The following is a 17,822-nucleotide window of genomic DNA, read 5'->3' as shown; positions in this document are numbered from 1 at the left end:
AGAGGGTACGTTCCATTCACATATGGAGCAGGGGAAGATGATTGTTTGAATGCCTCTGTGCTTATCCTCATGGTCCCTGAGTGAGTGATACGAGGGCAGTTCAATAAGTAATGCAACACATTTTTTTTCTGAAACAGGGGCTGTTTTATTCAGCATTGAAATACACCAGGTTATTCCCCAATCTTTTAGCTACACAACACTATTTTTCAACGTAATCTCCATTCAATGCTACGGCCTTACGCCACCTTGAAATGAGGGCCTGTATGCCTGCACGGTACCATTCCACTGGTCGATGTCGGAGCCAACGTCGTACTGCATCAATAACTTCTTCATCATCCGCGTAGTGCGTCCCACGGATTGCGTCCTTCATTGGGCCAAACATATGGAAATCCGACAGTGCGAGATCGGGGCTGTAGGGTGCATGAGGAAGAACAGTCCACTGAAGTTTTGTGAGCTCCTCTCGGGTGCGAAGACTTGTGTGAGGTCTTGCGTTGTCATGAAGAATGAGAAGTTCGTTCTGATTTTTGTGCCTACGAACACGCTGAAGTCGTTTCTTCAATTTCTGAAGAGTAGCACAATACACTTGAGAGTTGATCGTTTGACCATGGGGAAGGACATCGAACAGAATAACCCCTTCAGCATCCCAGAAGACTGTAACCATGACTTTACCGGCTGAGGGTATGGCTTTAAACTTTTTCTTGGTAGGGGAGTGGGTGTGGCGCCACTCCATTGATTGCCGTTTTGTTTCAGGTTCGAAGTGATGAACCCATGTTTCATCACCTGTAACAATCTTTGACAAGAAATTGTCACCCTCAGCCACATGACGAGCAAGCAATTCTGCACAGATGGTTCTCCTTTGCTCTTTATGGTGTTCGGTTAGACAACGAGGGACTCAGTGGGAACAAACCTTTGAATATCCCAACTGATGAACAATTGTGACAGCACTACCAACAGAGATGTCAAGTTGAGCACTGAGTTGTTTGATGGTGATCCGTCGATCATCTCGAACGAGTGTGTTCGCACGCTCCACCATTGCAGGAGTCACAGCTGTGCACGGCCGGCCCGCACGCGGGAGATCAGACAGTCTTGCTTGACCTTGCGGCGATGATGACACACGCTTTGCCCAACGACTCACCGTGCTTTTGTCCACTGCCAGATCACCATAGACATTCTGCAAGTGCCTATGAATATCTGAGATGCCCTGGTTTTCCGCCGAAAGAAACTCGATCACTGACCGTTGTTTGCAACGCACATCCGTTACAGACGCCATTTTAACAGCTACATACAGCGCTGCCACCTGTCGGAAGTCAATGAAACTATACGAGACGAAGCGGGAATGTTTGAAAATATTCCACAAGAAATTTCCGGTTTTTTCAACCAAAATTGGCCGAGAAAAAAAATGTGTTGCATTACTTATTGAACTGCCCTCGTACATAAGGGGTTGTAGTATATCCCTAGAGTAATCATTTAAAGCTATTTATTGAAACTTTGTTAGCAGACTTTCTTGGGATAGTTTACATCTTTCTCCAGTATCTCTGTGACACTTTCCCATGGATTAAACAAACCTGTGACCATTCATGCTGCCCCTCTCTGTATACATTCAATATACCCTGTTAGTCTAATCCGGTACTGGTCCGACACACTTGAGCAGTATTCTAGGATGGGTCACATGAGTGATTTGTAAGCAGTCTCTAGACTGATGGCATTTCACTAGTGTTCTAACAATAAACTGAAGACTACCACCTGCTTTACCCACGACTGAACCTATCTGATCATTCCATTTCATATCCCTACAAAGTGTTACACCCACATATTTATATAAGTTGGCTGATTCCAACAGTGACTCACTGATGTTACAGTCACCGTATGCTATATTTTTTTCATTTTGTGAAGTGCACAATTTTACACTTCTGAATATTTACAGCATGTTGCCAATCTCTGCACAATGTTGAAATCTTATTAAGATCTCACTTAATATTTATGCAGCTTCTCTCAAATAGTACTTCATTATAGATAACTTCATCATGTGTAAAAAGCCTGATTTTACTGTTAATATTGTCTGCAAGGTCATTAATATACAACATGAATGGCAAGGATCCCAACGCACTTCCCTGGGGCACACCCAAAGTTACTTCTACATCTGATAATGACTCTCCATCCAAGGTAACATGCTGTGTCCTACCTACCAAAAATCCTCAATCCCGTCACAAGTTTCACTTGATACTCCATATGATCGTACTTTTGACAGTAAGCATAGGTTCAGTACTGAGTCAAATGCTTTTTGGAAATCGAGAAACACTGCATCCCCATGACTGCTTTGATCCAAAGCTTTCACTATATCATGTGAGAAAGTGCAAGTTCGGTTGCACATGATTGCTGTTTTTGGAATCCATGCTGATTTGCATTGAGGAGGTCATTCTTTTCAGGATACTGCATTATGTTTGAGCTCAGAATATGTTCTTAGATTCTACAACAAATTTATGTCAAGGATGGGAAGGTAGTTTTGTGGATCACTCCTACTACCCTTCTTGTAGACTGGTGTGATCTGTTCTTTTTTTTCCAAGAACTGGACACGGTTTTTTGTTTGAGGGATCTTCAATAATTTATAGTTAGAAAAGATGCAAATTCAGGATAGAATCTGAAAGGGATTCCATCAGGGCCTGGAGAATTTGTTCAATTTTGACGATTTCAGCTGTTTCTCAACACCACTGACACTAATATGTATTTCATTCATCTTTTCAGTGGTCTGAGGATTAAATTGGGGCAACTGTCCTGTGTTTTCCATTGTAAAGGAACATTTGAAAATGGAGTTAAACATTTCAGATTTTGCTTGCTACCCTCAATTTCAGTTCCTATCTCATTCACTAGGCACTGGACACTTACTTTGGTGCCAGTAGGGGCCTTTACATATGACCAGAATTTCTTTGGACTTTGTGAAAGATCATTTGACAATATTCTGCTATGGTAGTCACTGAAGGCATCACGCATTGCTCTCTTGACAGTCAAATGCTTTTCATTCAGCATATCTCTAGCTATACCCCTACACTCGGTTTTACACCTATTGTGTAGCAATCACTGTTTCTTTAGAAGATTCTTTACAGTGACTGTATACCATGGAGATTCCCTCCCATTATGAACTGTTCTCCTGGGAACAAGTCTACCCAGTGCATGGGCAACTATTCTTTTAAACTTGAACCAGAGTTCTTCTACATACCCCTAACCTGTGCTGAAAGTTTCAAGTTCCTCATTGAGATAAGACATTAGTGATTTTTTTATCTAGATTACTGAACATGTATATTTTTTTGCTTGTTTTAGTTGTTCTTTGTACTTTGGTAATCATTGTTGCCACAACTGCATCGTGGCCACTGATACCAGTTTCGATATGGGCATCCTGAAAGAAGTCAGGCCTATTTGTTGCCATTAGTTCTAATATATTTCCATAATGAGTAGGGTTCCTAACTATCTCTTCTAGGTAGTTTTCAGAGATGGCGTTTAGTAAAGTTTCACAAGATGTCTTAACATGTCCACCACTAACAAATTGTAATTTTTCCACTTAATTGTTGGATGAATAATGTCTCCACCAATGATTACAGTATGACTGGTGAACTTCGTAAAAGTGAACTGAGGTTTTCTCTGAAGTTTTCGGTTCCATCAGGAGAAGAGTGTGGTGGGTGATGGACGAATCCAATTATCATTTTCAGCCCATCCCTGATACTGAGTCTTGCCCAAACAATCTCACATGCAGCTTCAATTTCTATCTCGGTGTGTTTGAGTTTTTTGTGCACTGTGAAATATACACTGCCTCAATTTCCATTTGCCTATCCTTTCGATACACACTTAAATTTTCCTCAAAAATCTCACTGCTATAAATTTCAGTTTTCAACTAGCTTTCTGTACTTAGTATTATATGAGCTTCACTGTTTTTCATGAGTGCTTCAAGCACTGGTACTTTGTTACAAATGCTGCGGCAGTTTACCATTAGGATTTTAATAATCTCTCCTGTGGGAGGCATTTGTTTCAATATTATCTTATACTTCTGGGTTTCCTACAGCCATTGTTATCTGGATCTAATCTATAAAACCTTTGTGTGCAGCCCCCACGCAGTCAGCTACCTGAGTAGCAGCCTTTGATTTCTAGTGCACAGCTGACCTATTTAGGGTAACCCTACAGTTCTAACACTATGGCACAAGTCCAGGAAGTGGCAGCCTGGCTTGTCACAGAACTTTTGAATTCTCTGGTTCAGTCCTTCCTCTCAACTTAGAAACAAAGGCCCATGATCAGTTCTGGGGACGATGCTGCAAATTGTGAGCTTCGATGAAACTCCACACGCAAAGCTGGTCTTCTCAGCCTTCTCTGCCACTCACTGTAATGACCCAAGAATGAATTCAGGGCCAAGACAACAGGCATAATGTGTTCCAATGTGCACCATAAACTGCAGTTGGTTGCGCCCTGTTCCCTCAATGGCTGCTGGAATAGCCCGTTCAACATGTTGAAGGAGGCCCCCAGGCATACACAGTGAATGCATCTGGTATCCTTTTCTGCCCCTTGCTGGCATTTTCCTAATAGGTACCAACATTCACCATGCATTTGAACTGCTGTCAGTTAATAGACCCCTACCTTTTTGGATTTGCCTCCTCCAGACACCCGTCAAAATAGGTTTACCCAAGACAGGTGAAGTGAGTCTCACTGGCTCAGTTTGAGTTTCAGTGAAATACAGCACCTCAAACTTGTTGGTTATGGGGGTCAGTACAACACCATGAGTCCTCCCTGGTCCCCGTCCATCCTGTACAGGATGCTTAGATCTACCACTGATGCGCCACTCGCAATCAAGTGGACAGGTAAGGGCAGATTCTGTACTTTCTGCAGAGGAGACAGGATCCACTGGAGAGGAATGTACTTGAGTTACTTCTGGTACAAGTATCACAGGTACACGACTCTCTGAAGCTCTTCCAACACACCAAATTGCAGCAGCTGTCAACTGTAGTCAGGGCCATTTCCAGCTGCTTACTAACGTCAACCAACTCATCCTGTGTTTGAGAACAGCATTCACAGTGGGGCTCCATTTTGGTTGGTGCAATGTATTACAAGGCACTGAACAAATAACTTTAAAGTAAGCCTGCTGATTATCTTTTAATCTATTCAATGCTTTGCCAGTATAAAGATAGGTGATAGTGGTCTGTGTAAAGTGAAATAAATGCTTTGTGCAGCTGTATTCAGAAATACTTTTTTTAAAGATTTCCAGTTTTTATTCACAGAGTGACTCAGCTGTTTCTAGTTCCTAAATAACTCACTTCAGAAAATGGTGAAAAGATGCAACGCTGCACGATGACCACCGGAATCCTTTTTCAGTGTGTCTCAAGTCACTCATGATGTAGCCATCCTCCCATCGGCACTTCTCTGCTCCAGGGCCACCAAGGTAGCTTGGAGGGGGTGAACCATCGTGAACTGCTCCCAACCTGCAAATGACGTAATATGAAAGAAACTTATCTACATACGCACTCCAAAAAACTGTCTGAAGCATTATTTTCATTTCTTATTTTGCTTTTTATATTTTAATAATTATGAAGAAAGATATACAGTAGATATGAGTTATATATAGTTATAAAGGCCTCTTTTTTCATGTTCTTGCTTATACCCTGTCTTTAATGGCCTCATCAGCTACGAAATGTTAAATCTTAAACTTTCTCATTTTCTATTTTTTAATGAACTCCACATTTAACACAGTGTAGTACATGCCTCTTGAACAGAGAATAGTTTTGGGTAGATGAAAGAAAGCAAAATTCAATCTTATTTACAAAAAGACTAGCAGAACAGATTCAATAACATATTCCAAGTTCAACACAATTAGCTGTATTGAACAAGCCAATCTTTCTCACAGATAGCCAGCAGAACTTGTACTATGCACATGATATAACTGGAAACTTATGAAAGACAATATATTCACATAGCTAGTTTTTCAAAAGAACTGATATTTTTTTGAGAATCAAAATGCAGCATTTAATTTTGGACAGAAACTCAAGAGACAGAAGAACTACCATTGGTTGCATTGAAGGAAGTATGTAAGACTGCCAGTATTCATCTTATGAAATTCTGTGATTAGTCTGGAAGGGACATAAAATGCAGTAACAAAATGCATAGCTTTCCTTAAAACCATTTAAGGTTGTGAAATGTAAGTTCTAAAAATGGTGGTAGGAGAAAGATTCTATCAGAGCCCTTCCTTACCATAAAGATTAGTGTACAGCATTTGAATTTCTATTTTGGCTTTGTCTGCTAAAAAGACTGTGAGTAGTCAGAAATGGTAACAGGCACGTCAGGCTGCAAATCAAACAAAATATTTCCAGTGAAGTGTGATAGTGAGAGTCTGCTTGGGCTTTGTGATGAGAAATTGCCCTCTGTTATAGGATAACTTGCTAAGAATATAGAGCAATAATGGATGAGATAGCAGATCAAGATGAAGTTGAATAGTTAGTATCAAAAAGTTACTGAGATAAAAATTATGGAAGGAAAGGAAACCAGCTGAAAAGTACTGGAATAAGAATGTGTTACTCAAAAATGACTGAAGGACTTCCTCATCTGACTGACTGCACCAAATGGAAAAGATGAATTACTTGGTGGACAGTTTTAACAATAAATGCAGATTTCTCACATATATGTGATAAAGAAAATGATATTACAGGAATCGAGATAAAAGGACAAAAAAGTAGTAAAAAACTATTCTATCTTTTGGATCTGTCAGTTTCTTCCTTTGGGAGGAAAGGATGATAGATTGTGGAGGCAGGGTGAGTGGGGGAGGGGGGGGGGGAGATGGCTGGAAAGAAGGGGCAGGGCACTTAGAACCCAGGACAGGAAACTACCTGTTGTGTGGACTTGATAAAGGTCACTGCAAAAGTATACAGACAACTTCAGTAACGTTTCATCCCACTGCAGTGATTTCAAATAGTCCCTAAGTGTAAAAATATTGTAATGTTGTGCACTTTATTACATATTAATATAAATGCATGATGGACAAAATAAAACTGGTCTAGAAAATGTGTATAAACCTGACAAGAAAAAAGTTACCTCATTTAATTAGTGTAGCCTGCTACTCTCATATGCAACAGTGTTTGTGCCAGTTCCTGATGGCCACTTTTCTGCACAGATTCTGATGGTCACTTTTCTGCAGATTGTGTTGTCACAAAATTGTACTTTAAGTACCCAGTATGTGTGCCACTATGCAAAATTTGAGAATTACTGCAAGCTGTTCCAACAATGCGCTCTTGTAATTTTCAACAATACGATACTTTTATGAAGGATGGAAAGGTTTTGATTACTCTGTTTGACACAATATCTGTTATGTCAGCCAGACGATAAAAATAAAGATTTCCAAGGAATGACTTTTTACAATTTCAAAATACAGCTCAGTGAGTTCCCTCAGCAATTATATTTGGCATTATGGGATTCTTCTCTGTGTGACCATGACCAGGAAATACAGACAACAAAAGTAACTGTTCTCAGTAAGAGCAAGTAAGAGTAATTGTACATTAGCTTATCACAGGAGAAAATCTGAAAATTCTAAGTACAAAATAACAGAATCTTAAATGAAAACTCAAAATAGCATCCTAATGTAAATTCACAATACAATAAAATGAGAAAATTGCAAAAGGTAGTAATTATTGTAATAGGGGGAGACTTCAATCTACCAGGTATAGAATGGGATAGTCACACAATCAGAACTGGAGCCAGGGACAGAGACTCTTGTGACATTATCCTGACTGCCTTGTCCGAGAATTACTTCGAGCAGATAGTTAGAGAACCAACTCGTGAAGCTAACGTTTTAGACCTCATAGCAACAAATAGACCGGAACTTTTCGACTCCGTGAATGTAGAAGAGGGTATCAGTGATCATAAGTCAGTGGTTGCATCAATGACTACAAGTGTAATAAGAAATGCCAAGAAAGGAAGGAAAATCTATTTGCTTAACAAGAGTGATAGGGCACAAATCGCAGAATATCTGAGTGACCACCATCAAACGTTCATTTCTGAGGAAGAGGATGTGGAACAAAAATGGAAAAAATTCAGAAACATCATCCAGTACGCCTTAGATAAGTTCGTACCGACTAAGGTCCAAAGCGAGGGGAAAGATCCACCGTGGTATAACAATCATGTACGAAAGGTACTACGGAAACAAAGAAAGCTTCACCATAGGTTTAAGAGTAGTCGAATCATAGCTGATAAGGAAAAGCTGAACGAAGCGAAAAAGAGCGTAAAGAGAGCAATGAGAGAAGCATTCAACGAATTTGAACATAAAACATTGGCAAACAATCTAAACAAGAACCCTAAAAAGTTTTGGTCATATGTGAAATCGGTAAGCGGATCTAAATCCCCTATTCAGTCACTCGTTGACCACGATGGCACCGAAACAGAGGACGACCGAAGAAAGGCAGAAATACTGAATTCAGTGTTCCGAAACTGTTTCACTGCGGAAAATCGTAACACGGTCCCTGACTTCAGCCGTCGCACGGACGCCAAAATGGAAAATATTGAAATAAACGATATCGGAATTGAAAAACAACTGCTATCACTTAGTAGCGGAAAAGCATCCGGACCAGACGAGATACCCTTAAGATTCTACAGTGATTATGCTAAAGAACTTGCCCCCTTTCTATCAGCAATTTATCGTAGATCTCTGGAAGAACGTAAAGTACCTAGCGACTGGAAGAAAGCACAGGTCGTTCCCATTTTCAAGAAGGGTCATAAATCAGATGCGAATAATTATAGGCCTATTTCACTTACGTCAATCTGTTGTAGAATAATGGAACATGTTTTGTGTTCTCGTATTATGACGTTCTTAGATAATACAAATCTCCTTCATCATAACCAACATGGATTCCGCAAACAGAGATCATGTGAAACCCAGCTCGCCCTATTTGCCCAAGAAATTCACAGTGCCGTAGACACTGGCGAGCAGATTGATGCCGTATTCCTGGACTTCAGGAAGGCATTTGATACGGTTCCGCACTTACGTTTAGTGAAAAAAATACGTGCTTACGGAATATCGGACCAGGTTTGTGATTGGATTCAGGATTTCCTAGAAGAAAGAACACAACATGTCATTCTTAACGGTTCAAAATCTGCAGATGTAGAGGTAATTTCGGGAGTACCGCAAGGAAGCGTGATAGGACCTTTATTGTTTACAATATACATAAATGACTTAGTTGACAACATCGGTAGCTCCGTGAGGCTATTTGCAGATGACACGGTTGTCTACAAGAAAGTAGCAACATCAGAAGACTCGTACGTACTCCAGGAAGACCTGCAGAGGATTAATGAATGGTGCGACAGCTGGCAGCTTTCCCTAAACGTAGATAAATGTAATATAATGCGCATACATAGGGGCAGAAATCCATTCCAGTACGATTATGCCATAGGTGGTAAATCATTGGAAGCGGTAACGACCGTAAAATACTTAGGAGTTACTATCCGGAGCGATCTGAAGTGGAATGATCACATAAAACAAATAGTGGGAAAAGCAGGCGCCAGGTTGAGATTCATAGGAAGAATTCTAAGAAAATGTGACTCATCGACGAAAGAAGTAGCTTACAAAACGCTTGTTCGTCCGATTCTTGAGTATTGCTCATCAGTATGGGACCCTTACCAGGTTGGATTAATAGAAGAGATAGACATGATCCAGCGAAAAGCAGCGCGATTCGTCATGGGGACATTTAGTCAGCGCGAGAGCGTTACGGAGATGCTGAACAAGCTCCAGTGGCGGACACTTCAAGAAAGGCGTTACGCAATACGGAGAGGTTTATTATCGAAATTACGAGAGAGCACATTCCGGGAAGAGATGGGCAACATATTACTACCGCCCACATATATCTCGCGTAATGATCACAACGAAAAGATCCGAGAAATTAGAGCAAATACGGAGACTTACAAGCAGTCGTTCTTCCCACGCACAATTCGTGAATGGAACAGGGAAGGGGGGATCAGATAGTGGTACAATAAGTACCCTCCGCCACACACCGTAAGGTGGCTCGCGGAGTATAGATGTAGATGTAGATGTAGAATTATCACAATAATTAAGCAATTTACTGAACAGTAAGCGGCTGAAGGCCGGGCAAGAGAAATTTAATGACACTAGGAAATAGGAAAACTGGCACAAAACCACCATAATGAAAAAATTCTAAGTGGGATACAAATAATGGATGGACCACTCAATACCTAAACTATATGATTAGTAGTTACTTTTACCACTTACAGTAGTTATAATTATAATTAAAAATTAAGCAGGTCAACTTTCATGCAGTAACAGTAGGTCATATCAACTAAGAGAATATGCAAAAAAAGAAATGCCTAAAGTAGAGTTTAAAATATGCTACCTCAATATTCAGGGCATGGCAGATAAAAACTTAATTGTCAACGAATTTTCAAATGAAAACGTGATAGATATTCTATGTTTAAGTGAACATTGGTGTAAAGAGGATGAGCTTGGGTACAAAGTATTGGATGATTACACACTACTTAGTTGCTATTGCAGAAAACAGCACTTACGTGGTGGGGTAGCAATATATGCAAAAATACCTCTTGCACTAAACTGTGGCAGGATAGATCTCAATACCCTTTGTGATGAAATGCATTTTGAAATGTCAGGTCTAGTAATTGAGAGCCTTAAGCTAATGGTAGTAGTAGTGTACAGGCCACCTAGTGGTGACCCCCACATCTTTCTGGAGAAACTTGAGGAACTCTTAATGTACATATGTATACCGAAATGGAAAAAATACAATGTTTTCATTGGAGGGGATATCAATTCAAGTTTTGATGTCCTGCAGGACAGAAAAACTGTGACAGAGCTCAAAAATGTGCTTCGACAATTTAATCTGTACTATGTTAACTGCAAACCTACCAGAGGCTCATCCTGTCTAGACAATATATTTACAAATATTAAGAGAACTTGTATGTCCACTGATGTAATTAGTTTCCCTTTCTCAGACCATGATGCAGTATATCTTAGTCTTAATAATGTAACTTCAGACTGCAACAAACCAGAATCTAAAACTGTGATTACTAGACCAGTGAGCAGAGAGAGGATGGATAGGTTTAGACATGCCCTCACTTATTTCAGTTGGGACACATGTTTTAATAGGCTTCAACACTGTTCAGCTGATATTGTATTCACAAAGTTTTTCTCCGTCTTTTTAAATGTATTTGAAAATAACATCCCTCTGAAAAATGTACAGTGAATATTAGTAGTAATTACAAGAAAAGGAAAACGAAGGAATGGTATACTCCACAGTTAGGGCAACTAAAAAATACTGTTATGCTGTATTCTAGTCTGTACAAAACCAGTAAATCAGAACTGTATAAAGACCTGTATGCTAAAGCTAAATGCAAGTATAAGAAGGCAATAAATGAAGCAAAGAAACTGCATAACATAGTAAACATTGATAAATCTAACAATAAATGCAAGAAGGCCTGGAGTGCAATAAACTCCATTGCACACACTAAACACAAAGAGGAAATTGCCATTACCCCAGAAGAATTTAGTAAATATTGCATTCAGTCCATTGAAGAAATTAGTAGTTCAATAAACAAACCACCTGAAAATGCACTTATTATTACGGACAGCTGCTTTGAAAAGCTTCCCCCAAGCACCTTCACTTTCACAGAAGTGAGCCCAAGTAATATCCTAAAAATTGTGAAAAATTTCAAACCTTCAGTTAATGTTGATTACTATGATATGTCATGTAATTTGTTGAAAGATGTTATTGATTGTGTGATTTATCCTTTAACCTTCTGTGTTAACAAATGCCTAGTTGAAAGAAAGTTCCCCGATATACTAAAAATTTCTTGAGTTGTGCCCATATACAAAAAGGGGGAAAAGAACTGTCCCGCTAGTTACAGATCTATATCCATAAACCCAGTTTTTTCAAAAATTTTAGAAATGATTATGTATGAGCAAGTTAGTGCCTACTTGGGTAAACTAAATATAATTAGTGATAAACAGTTTGGATTTAGGAAAGGTAAATCCACAACGGATGCAATGGACTCCCTCGTAAAATTAGTCCTAGATGTGTTCGAGGCTAGGGACTATGTCCAGGCTACATTTTGTGACCTGAGCAGAGCCTTTGACTGTGTAGAGCATGACACTGTGCTGAATAAGCTAGTTTACTATGGTTTTGATGACAACAGTATAAATATGTTCAGGTCTTTTCTAGAGAACCGTCAACAAGTTGTGAGCATTAGTAGGGAGAAATCAAATTTGGTTAATGTTAGGTACGGAGTGCCTCAAGGGTCGGTGCTTGGACCCTTACTGTTTATACTAATGATTAATAACCTGCCCTTATTCATAAATTCTCATACAATATTGTATGCTGATGAGACAACTTTTCTACATAAAAGCTCTGATCTAGGTACACTGAAAACACTGACCGAAAATACCCTTGCTCAGTCCTCATTATGGTTCAAAGCTAATGGCTTCTTGCTAAATGAAAACAAAACCCAGACACTTTACTTTAGCCTCAAAGAGATTCCTAACTACCAGGAATTAGAAAGTGTTAAATTTTTAGGTGTTACTATTGACAATAAATTGACGTGGGAACCACATATTAAAAATATATTGGCTAGGCTTTCAAGAGTTATTTATCTAATTAGAAATTTAAAAAGACATGTTCCCAATGACTATGTGAGATCAGCATCAGCATATTTTGCCTTCTTCCAAAGCATCATCTCTTATGGAATTTTACTGTGGGGTAGTAGCTGTCACGTAAATGATATTTTACTTTTACAGAAGAAAGTAATAAGAATAATAACGGATTCTGATAAAACAGAACATTGTAAACCTCTATTTATTAAATTGCAGTGTCTTACAGTAGTAAACTTATTCATCTACAATGTTTTAAAGTACATTAGAAACAATGTGTCTAATTTTGTGTTGAGAAATGATATTCATAGCCATAACACTAGAAACAGAACATCTGTAGATGTACCATATTATCAAAATCACATAACTCTTACCTAGTTCTGGGACTAAGGATGTTTAATAGACTAAGTGCTGACTTTAAAGAACTGCCTGTAAATATCTTTAAAGCTAAACTATACATGCTACTAGTGAACAATCCATTTTACACCATTGATGAATTCTTTGAAGATGAAAATACTGTATTCTAATGTGTACCTATTTTATGTAAACCAATTTACATCGATATAGTAGTTTATGTAGAAATATATGCTCTTGACTTTGTCTATTGCTGTAATCAGCTGAACGACAATAAAATTATTATTATTATCTATAAAGGGAGTTTGTCTCTAAAATCTAAAAAGCTGGTACATCCCATATCTAAGTAGAATAAGAATCTTAGTGCTACTCTGACATGATAGATACAAGCACAATATTGCTGACAAGGAAATGTGTATGAAAGTGAAAAAATTTACAGGTCTGAAATCAAGGCAGCTAAGTGCAAAGCAAATGATACATATATACTGAACTCAGTGAATAAATGCAAATCTGCATGGGAAATTATTAAAACAGAAACTAACTGTGATGATAAAGTATACCAGACACCAGTTCCATCTCATATTCTAAATGAAAATTTTGTCAGTCCTCAATCAGATAACAGCATACTGGAGAATGTAAGTAAGGTATAGGAACTGCTGCCGGCAGTGAACAGTAATCAAACAGACAGCTTTCACTGGATTTGGGTAACTAAGAAGATGGTCAATGAATCAATAGCTAAGCTCAGTAATTCTAGAGCAGATGATTACTATGGTCTTTCAAATCATGTTATTAAATATATCAGAAATCAAATTGTAATGCCACTGACTAACATAATCAACAAAATTTTTGATGAAGGTAATTATCCAGGATGACAAACTGCCTATTGGCTTCTGTCTCGGGTTCTTCGGCCGACGTTCATCTAATGATTTTTCTGACGTTTCGCCAGCACGAGTGGCTGGCATTGTCAAAGCTTCACCCTCCATTGCTAGTGGTGAACTGGAGCCGAGCTCGCGGGCGCAGGCTATATGTACCTGGCGCGCCAACGTCCGAGGGCTTCTCCGCGGTCATTTCCGGTGCGGTTCTCCTCTTGCTACCTGCGACGGTCATTCGCTGCAGTACGGGAAGCCAGGATCCATTGACCTTAAGGCTTTCCTCTTTCTTGTTCAAACTGTTCGCGTGTTTTTGTATTTCTACAGCTTCTCTGAACAAGCGCGTGTGATAGTGCTTCTCTACAGCCAGAACTTCCGTGTCGGCGAATTTTATTACATGGTTGGTCTCATTCAGTGCGTGCTCTGCCACGGCCGATTTCTCCACCTGCCCCAACCTGCAATGTCGCTGATGCTCTTTGATCCTGGTGTTAATGGATCGTCCAGTCATTCCGACATAAACTTTTCCGCATGTGCATGGTATGCGGTATATTCCCGACATTGCAAGTGGGTCTCTTTTCTCCTTCGCCGATCTAAGACACTCTTTGATCTTCCTTGTCGGTTTGAAAATCGTCTTTACGCCATGTTTGCGCAATATACGGCCGATTCTGTCCGTCACTCTGGGAATGTATGGCAGAAAGGCCGTACCCGACAATTCTTTTTCCGGTTCCTTACTTCGCCGAGGGTTGGGCTCTGTCACACTTCTAATATAATTTGTGGAGTAACCATTGCTCCTCAGGACAGTTTCCAGGTGTTGCATTTCTCGTTTGAGGTGTTGCGGCTCACATATTCGTCCTGCTCTCATTACGAGCGTACTAATCATGCCTCTTTTCTGGCTCGGGTGGTGGTTTGACAGTTTGTGCAGGTATCGGTCCGTGTGAGTCGGTTGAGAAGCTGAAGAAACTGAAACTTGCACCAAACGACATCCTGGTCAGCTTTGATGTTGTTTCGTTATTTACGAAAGTGCCACTCAGTGACGCTCTGGAGCACATCGGTTCCATTTTTCCGCTAGACATCAGAAAGCTCTTCCATGCATGTCTCACCACGAGCTATTTCATGTGGAATGGCGATTTCTACGAACAGCTGGAAGGCGTCGCCATGGGTAGTCCTCTCAGTCCAGTGGTGGCCAACTTCTTCATGGAACAATTCGAAGCACAGGCACTGGACTCGGCGACTTACAAACCTAAGGTGTGGTACAGGTACGTCGATGATACTTTCGTGGTGTGGAGCCATGGTGAAGAACAGCTCAGTGACTTCCTAAGACACTTGAACAGCCTCCATGCCAACATAACATTTACCATGGAAGTAGAAAAGGACAAGAAACTGCCATTTCTAGATGTTCTGGTCACAAGGGACGGCGAAGATCTGGGACACAGTGTGTATCGAAAACCGACTCACACGGATCGATACCTGCACAAACTGTCAAACCACCACCCGAGCCAGAAAAGAGGCATGATTAGTACGCTCATAACGAGAGCAGGACGAATATGTGAGCTGCAACACCTCAAACGAGAAATGCAACACCTGGAAACTGTCCTGAGGAGCAATGGTTACTCCACAAATTATATTAAAAGTGTGACAGAGCCCAACCCTCGGCGAAGTAAGGAACCGGAAAAAGAATTGTCGGGTACGGCCTTTCTGCCATACATTCCCAGAGTGACGGACAGAATCGGCCGTATATTGCGCAAACATGGCGTAAAGACGATTTTCAAACCGACAAGGAAGATCAAAGAGTGTCTTAGATCGGCGAAGGAGAAAAGAGACCCACTTGCAATGTCGGGAATATACTGCATACCATGCACATGCGGAAAAGTTTATGTCGGAATGACTGGACGATCCATTAACACCAGGATCAAAGAGCATCAGCGACATTGCAGGTTGGGGCAGGTGGAGAAATCAGCCGTGGCAGAGCACGCACTGAATGAGACCGACCATGTAATAAAATTCGCCGACACGGAAGTTCTGGCTGTAGAGAAGCACTATCACACGCGCTTGTTCAGAGAAGCTGTAGAAATACAAAAACACGCAAACAGTTTGAACAAGAAAGAGGAAAGCCTTAAGGTCAACGGATCCTGGCTTCCCATACTGCAGCGAACGACCGTCGCAGGTAGCAAGAGGAGAACCGCACCGGAAATGACTGCGGAGAAGCCCTCGGACGTTGGCGCGCCAGGTACATATAGCCTGCGCCCGCGAGCTCGGCTCCAGTTCACCACCGGCAATGGAGGGTGAAGCTTTGACAATGCCAGCCACTCGTGCTGGCGAAACATCAGAAAAATCATTAGATGAACGTCGGCCGAAGAACCCGAGACAGAAGCCAATAGGCAGTTTGTCAACAAGTGGCCACGAACGCCTCAACAATTTTGAATTATCCAGGATGTTTAAAAATATTTGTAGTTAAACCAGTACATAAGAAAGGAGATACAGCACCTCCAGATAACTATTGACCATCATTTATACCCATAATATCAAAAATAATAGAATACTGCATGCATAAACAGATGAGTCAATATTTTGGTTTCAGACCCAGCTTCTCTATAGTCAAAGCAGTTAAGAGTATTGTAGCAAAAATATACAATTGTTTTGAAAATAAAGACATAATCTGTGCAACACTATTGAACCTCAGGAAAGGTGTTATTCTCATAAAAAGGCTCTACCACTACGGAGTGAGAGAGAAATCTCTGTGTCTAAGGCAGTCGTACTTGGACAATAGAAAACACTTAGTTAAGGTAAATAATCAAATGTCAGAATGTCTTCCAGTTGTAAAGGACACACCTCAAGGATCTGTTCTTGGACCTTTCCTTTTCATTATTTATATAAATGATTTATCTGCAGTTGTATCATGTGATGCAGTGCTATATGCTGATGACACAACACTCATCACATGTGATGCCCAATCTTGAAAATGTGCAACACAGCATGTCAGTGGCAATGGAGAGGTGCACTACATGGTTTGAGGCAATTGTACTGAAGAAGAATGATAGTAAAACTGAAGCTATTGTATTTAATCTGAATGCTCCCAGTCATCATAACAAAACAGGAAAATTACAAGGATTTACTATAGAACAAAAGCTCAGCTGGGATATTCACACAGGGAGGATATGTGGCAAATTCGCATATGCCATATATCTGCTGTATAAGCTGAGGAGCAGTGTCAGTAAAGAACTTACGTTATATGTGTGGTGTCACTGCCAGACACCACACTTGCTAGGTGGTAGCTTAAATCGGCCGCGGTCCATTAGTACATGTCGGACCCGCGTGTCGCCACTGTGTGATCGCAGACCGAGCGCCACCACACGGCAGGTCTCGAGAGACGTACGAGAACTCGGCCCAGTTGTACGACGACGTTGCTAGCGACTATACGGACGAAGCCATTTCTCTCATTTGCCGAGAGACAGTTAGAATAGCCTTCAGCTAAGTTAATGGCTATGACTTAGCGAGGCGCCATTAGCCTTAAATAGCTTGTATATAAAGAGTCACTTGTATCGCCACAATCTCCAGATGTCTCATCAAGAACGATGTATACAAGGATGTATTAAAAGTTAAGTATATTCCAAAGATACGTATTTTCTTTATCACATTCATTAAGTCTCCTGTTTCAGACCTCACTCCATCCTTCGTGAGTTAGCGCGTGCATCTTGGCCGCCTCTTTCAATTAGTGTGCGTAGTGTTGGCAAGTCTGCCGACACTACAATATGCATATTTTGCATTTTTCCATTCACACCTGAGTTGTGGAATACTATTATGGGACAATTCTGTAGGCTTAAAATTAGTGTTTAAATGGCAAAAGAAAGCCATAAGGTGCATAGTAGGACTTAGCCCATAAGAATCATATTGAGATTATTTTAAGAAACTAAATATAATGACAGTGCCTGGTCTGTATATTTCCAACTGCCTTGTTTTCATTAAAGAGAATGTGAGTA

At 40.4% G+C, this 17,822-nt stretch overlaps 1 protein-coding gene across 3 annotated transcripts in view; it reads right to left on the bottom strand.

The window, feature by feature from the left end:
• LOC126194703 (A disintegrin and metalloproteinase with thrombospondin motifs 16) overlaps positions 1 to 17,822 on the bottom strand; it is a 504,959-nt gene that overhangs the window by 36,624 nt on the left and 450,513 nt on the right. For all 3 annotated transcript variants that reach the window (XM_049932938.1, XM_049932939.1, XM_049932940.1), the window contains exon 12: positions 5,292 to 5,456. In XM_049932938.1, the coding sequence (XP_049788895.1) occupies positions 5,292 to 5,456 (165 nt within the window). The remainder of the gene's footprint in view (positions 1 to 5,291; positions 5,457 to 17,822) is intronic.

This window comes from Schistocerca nitens, chromosome 7 (genome assembly GCF_023898315.1).
Source record: "Schistocerca nitens isolate TAMUIC-IGC-003100 chromosome 7, iqSchNite1.1, whole genome shotgun sequence".
Classification (NCBI taxonomy): domain Eukaryota; kingdom Metazoa; phylum Arthropoda; class Insecta; order Orthoptera; family Acrididae; genus Schistocerca; species Schistocerca nitens.
The sequence above is the reverse complement of the archived record's forward strand: the minus strand, read 5'-3'. Positions and strand labels throughout refer to the sequence as shown.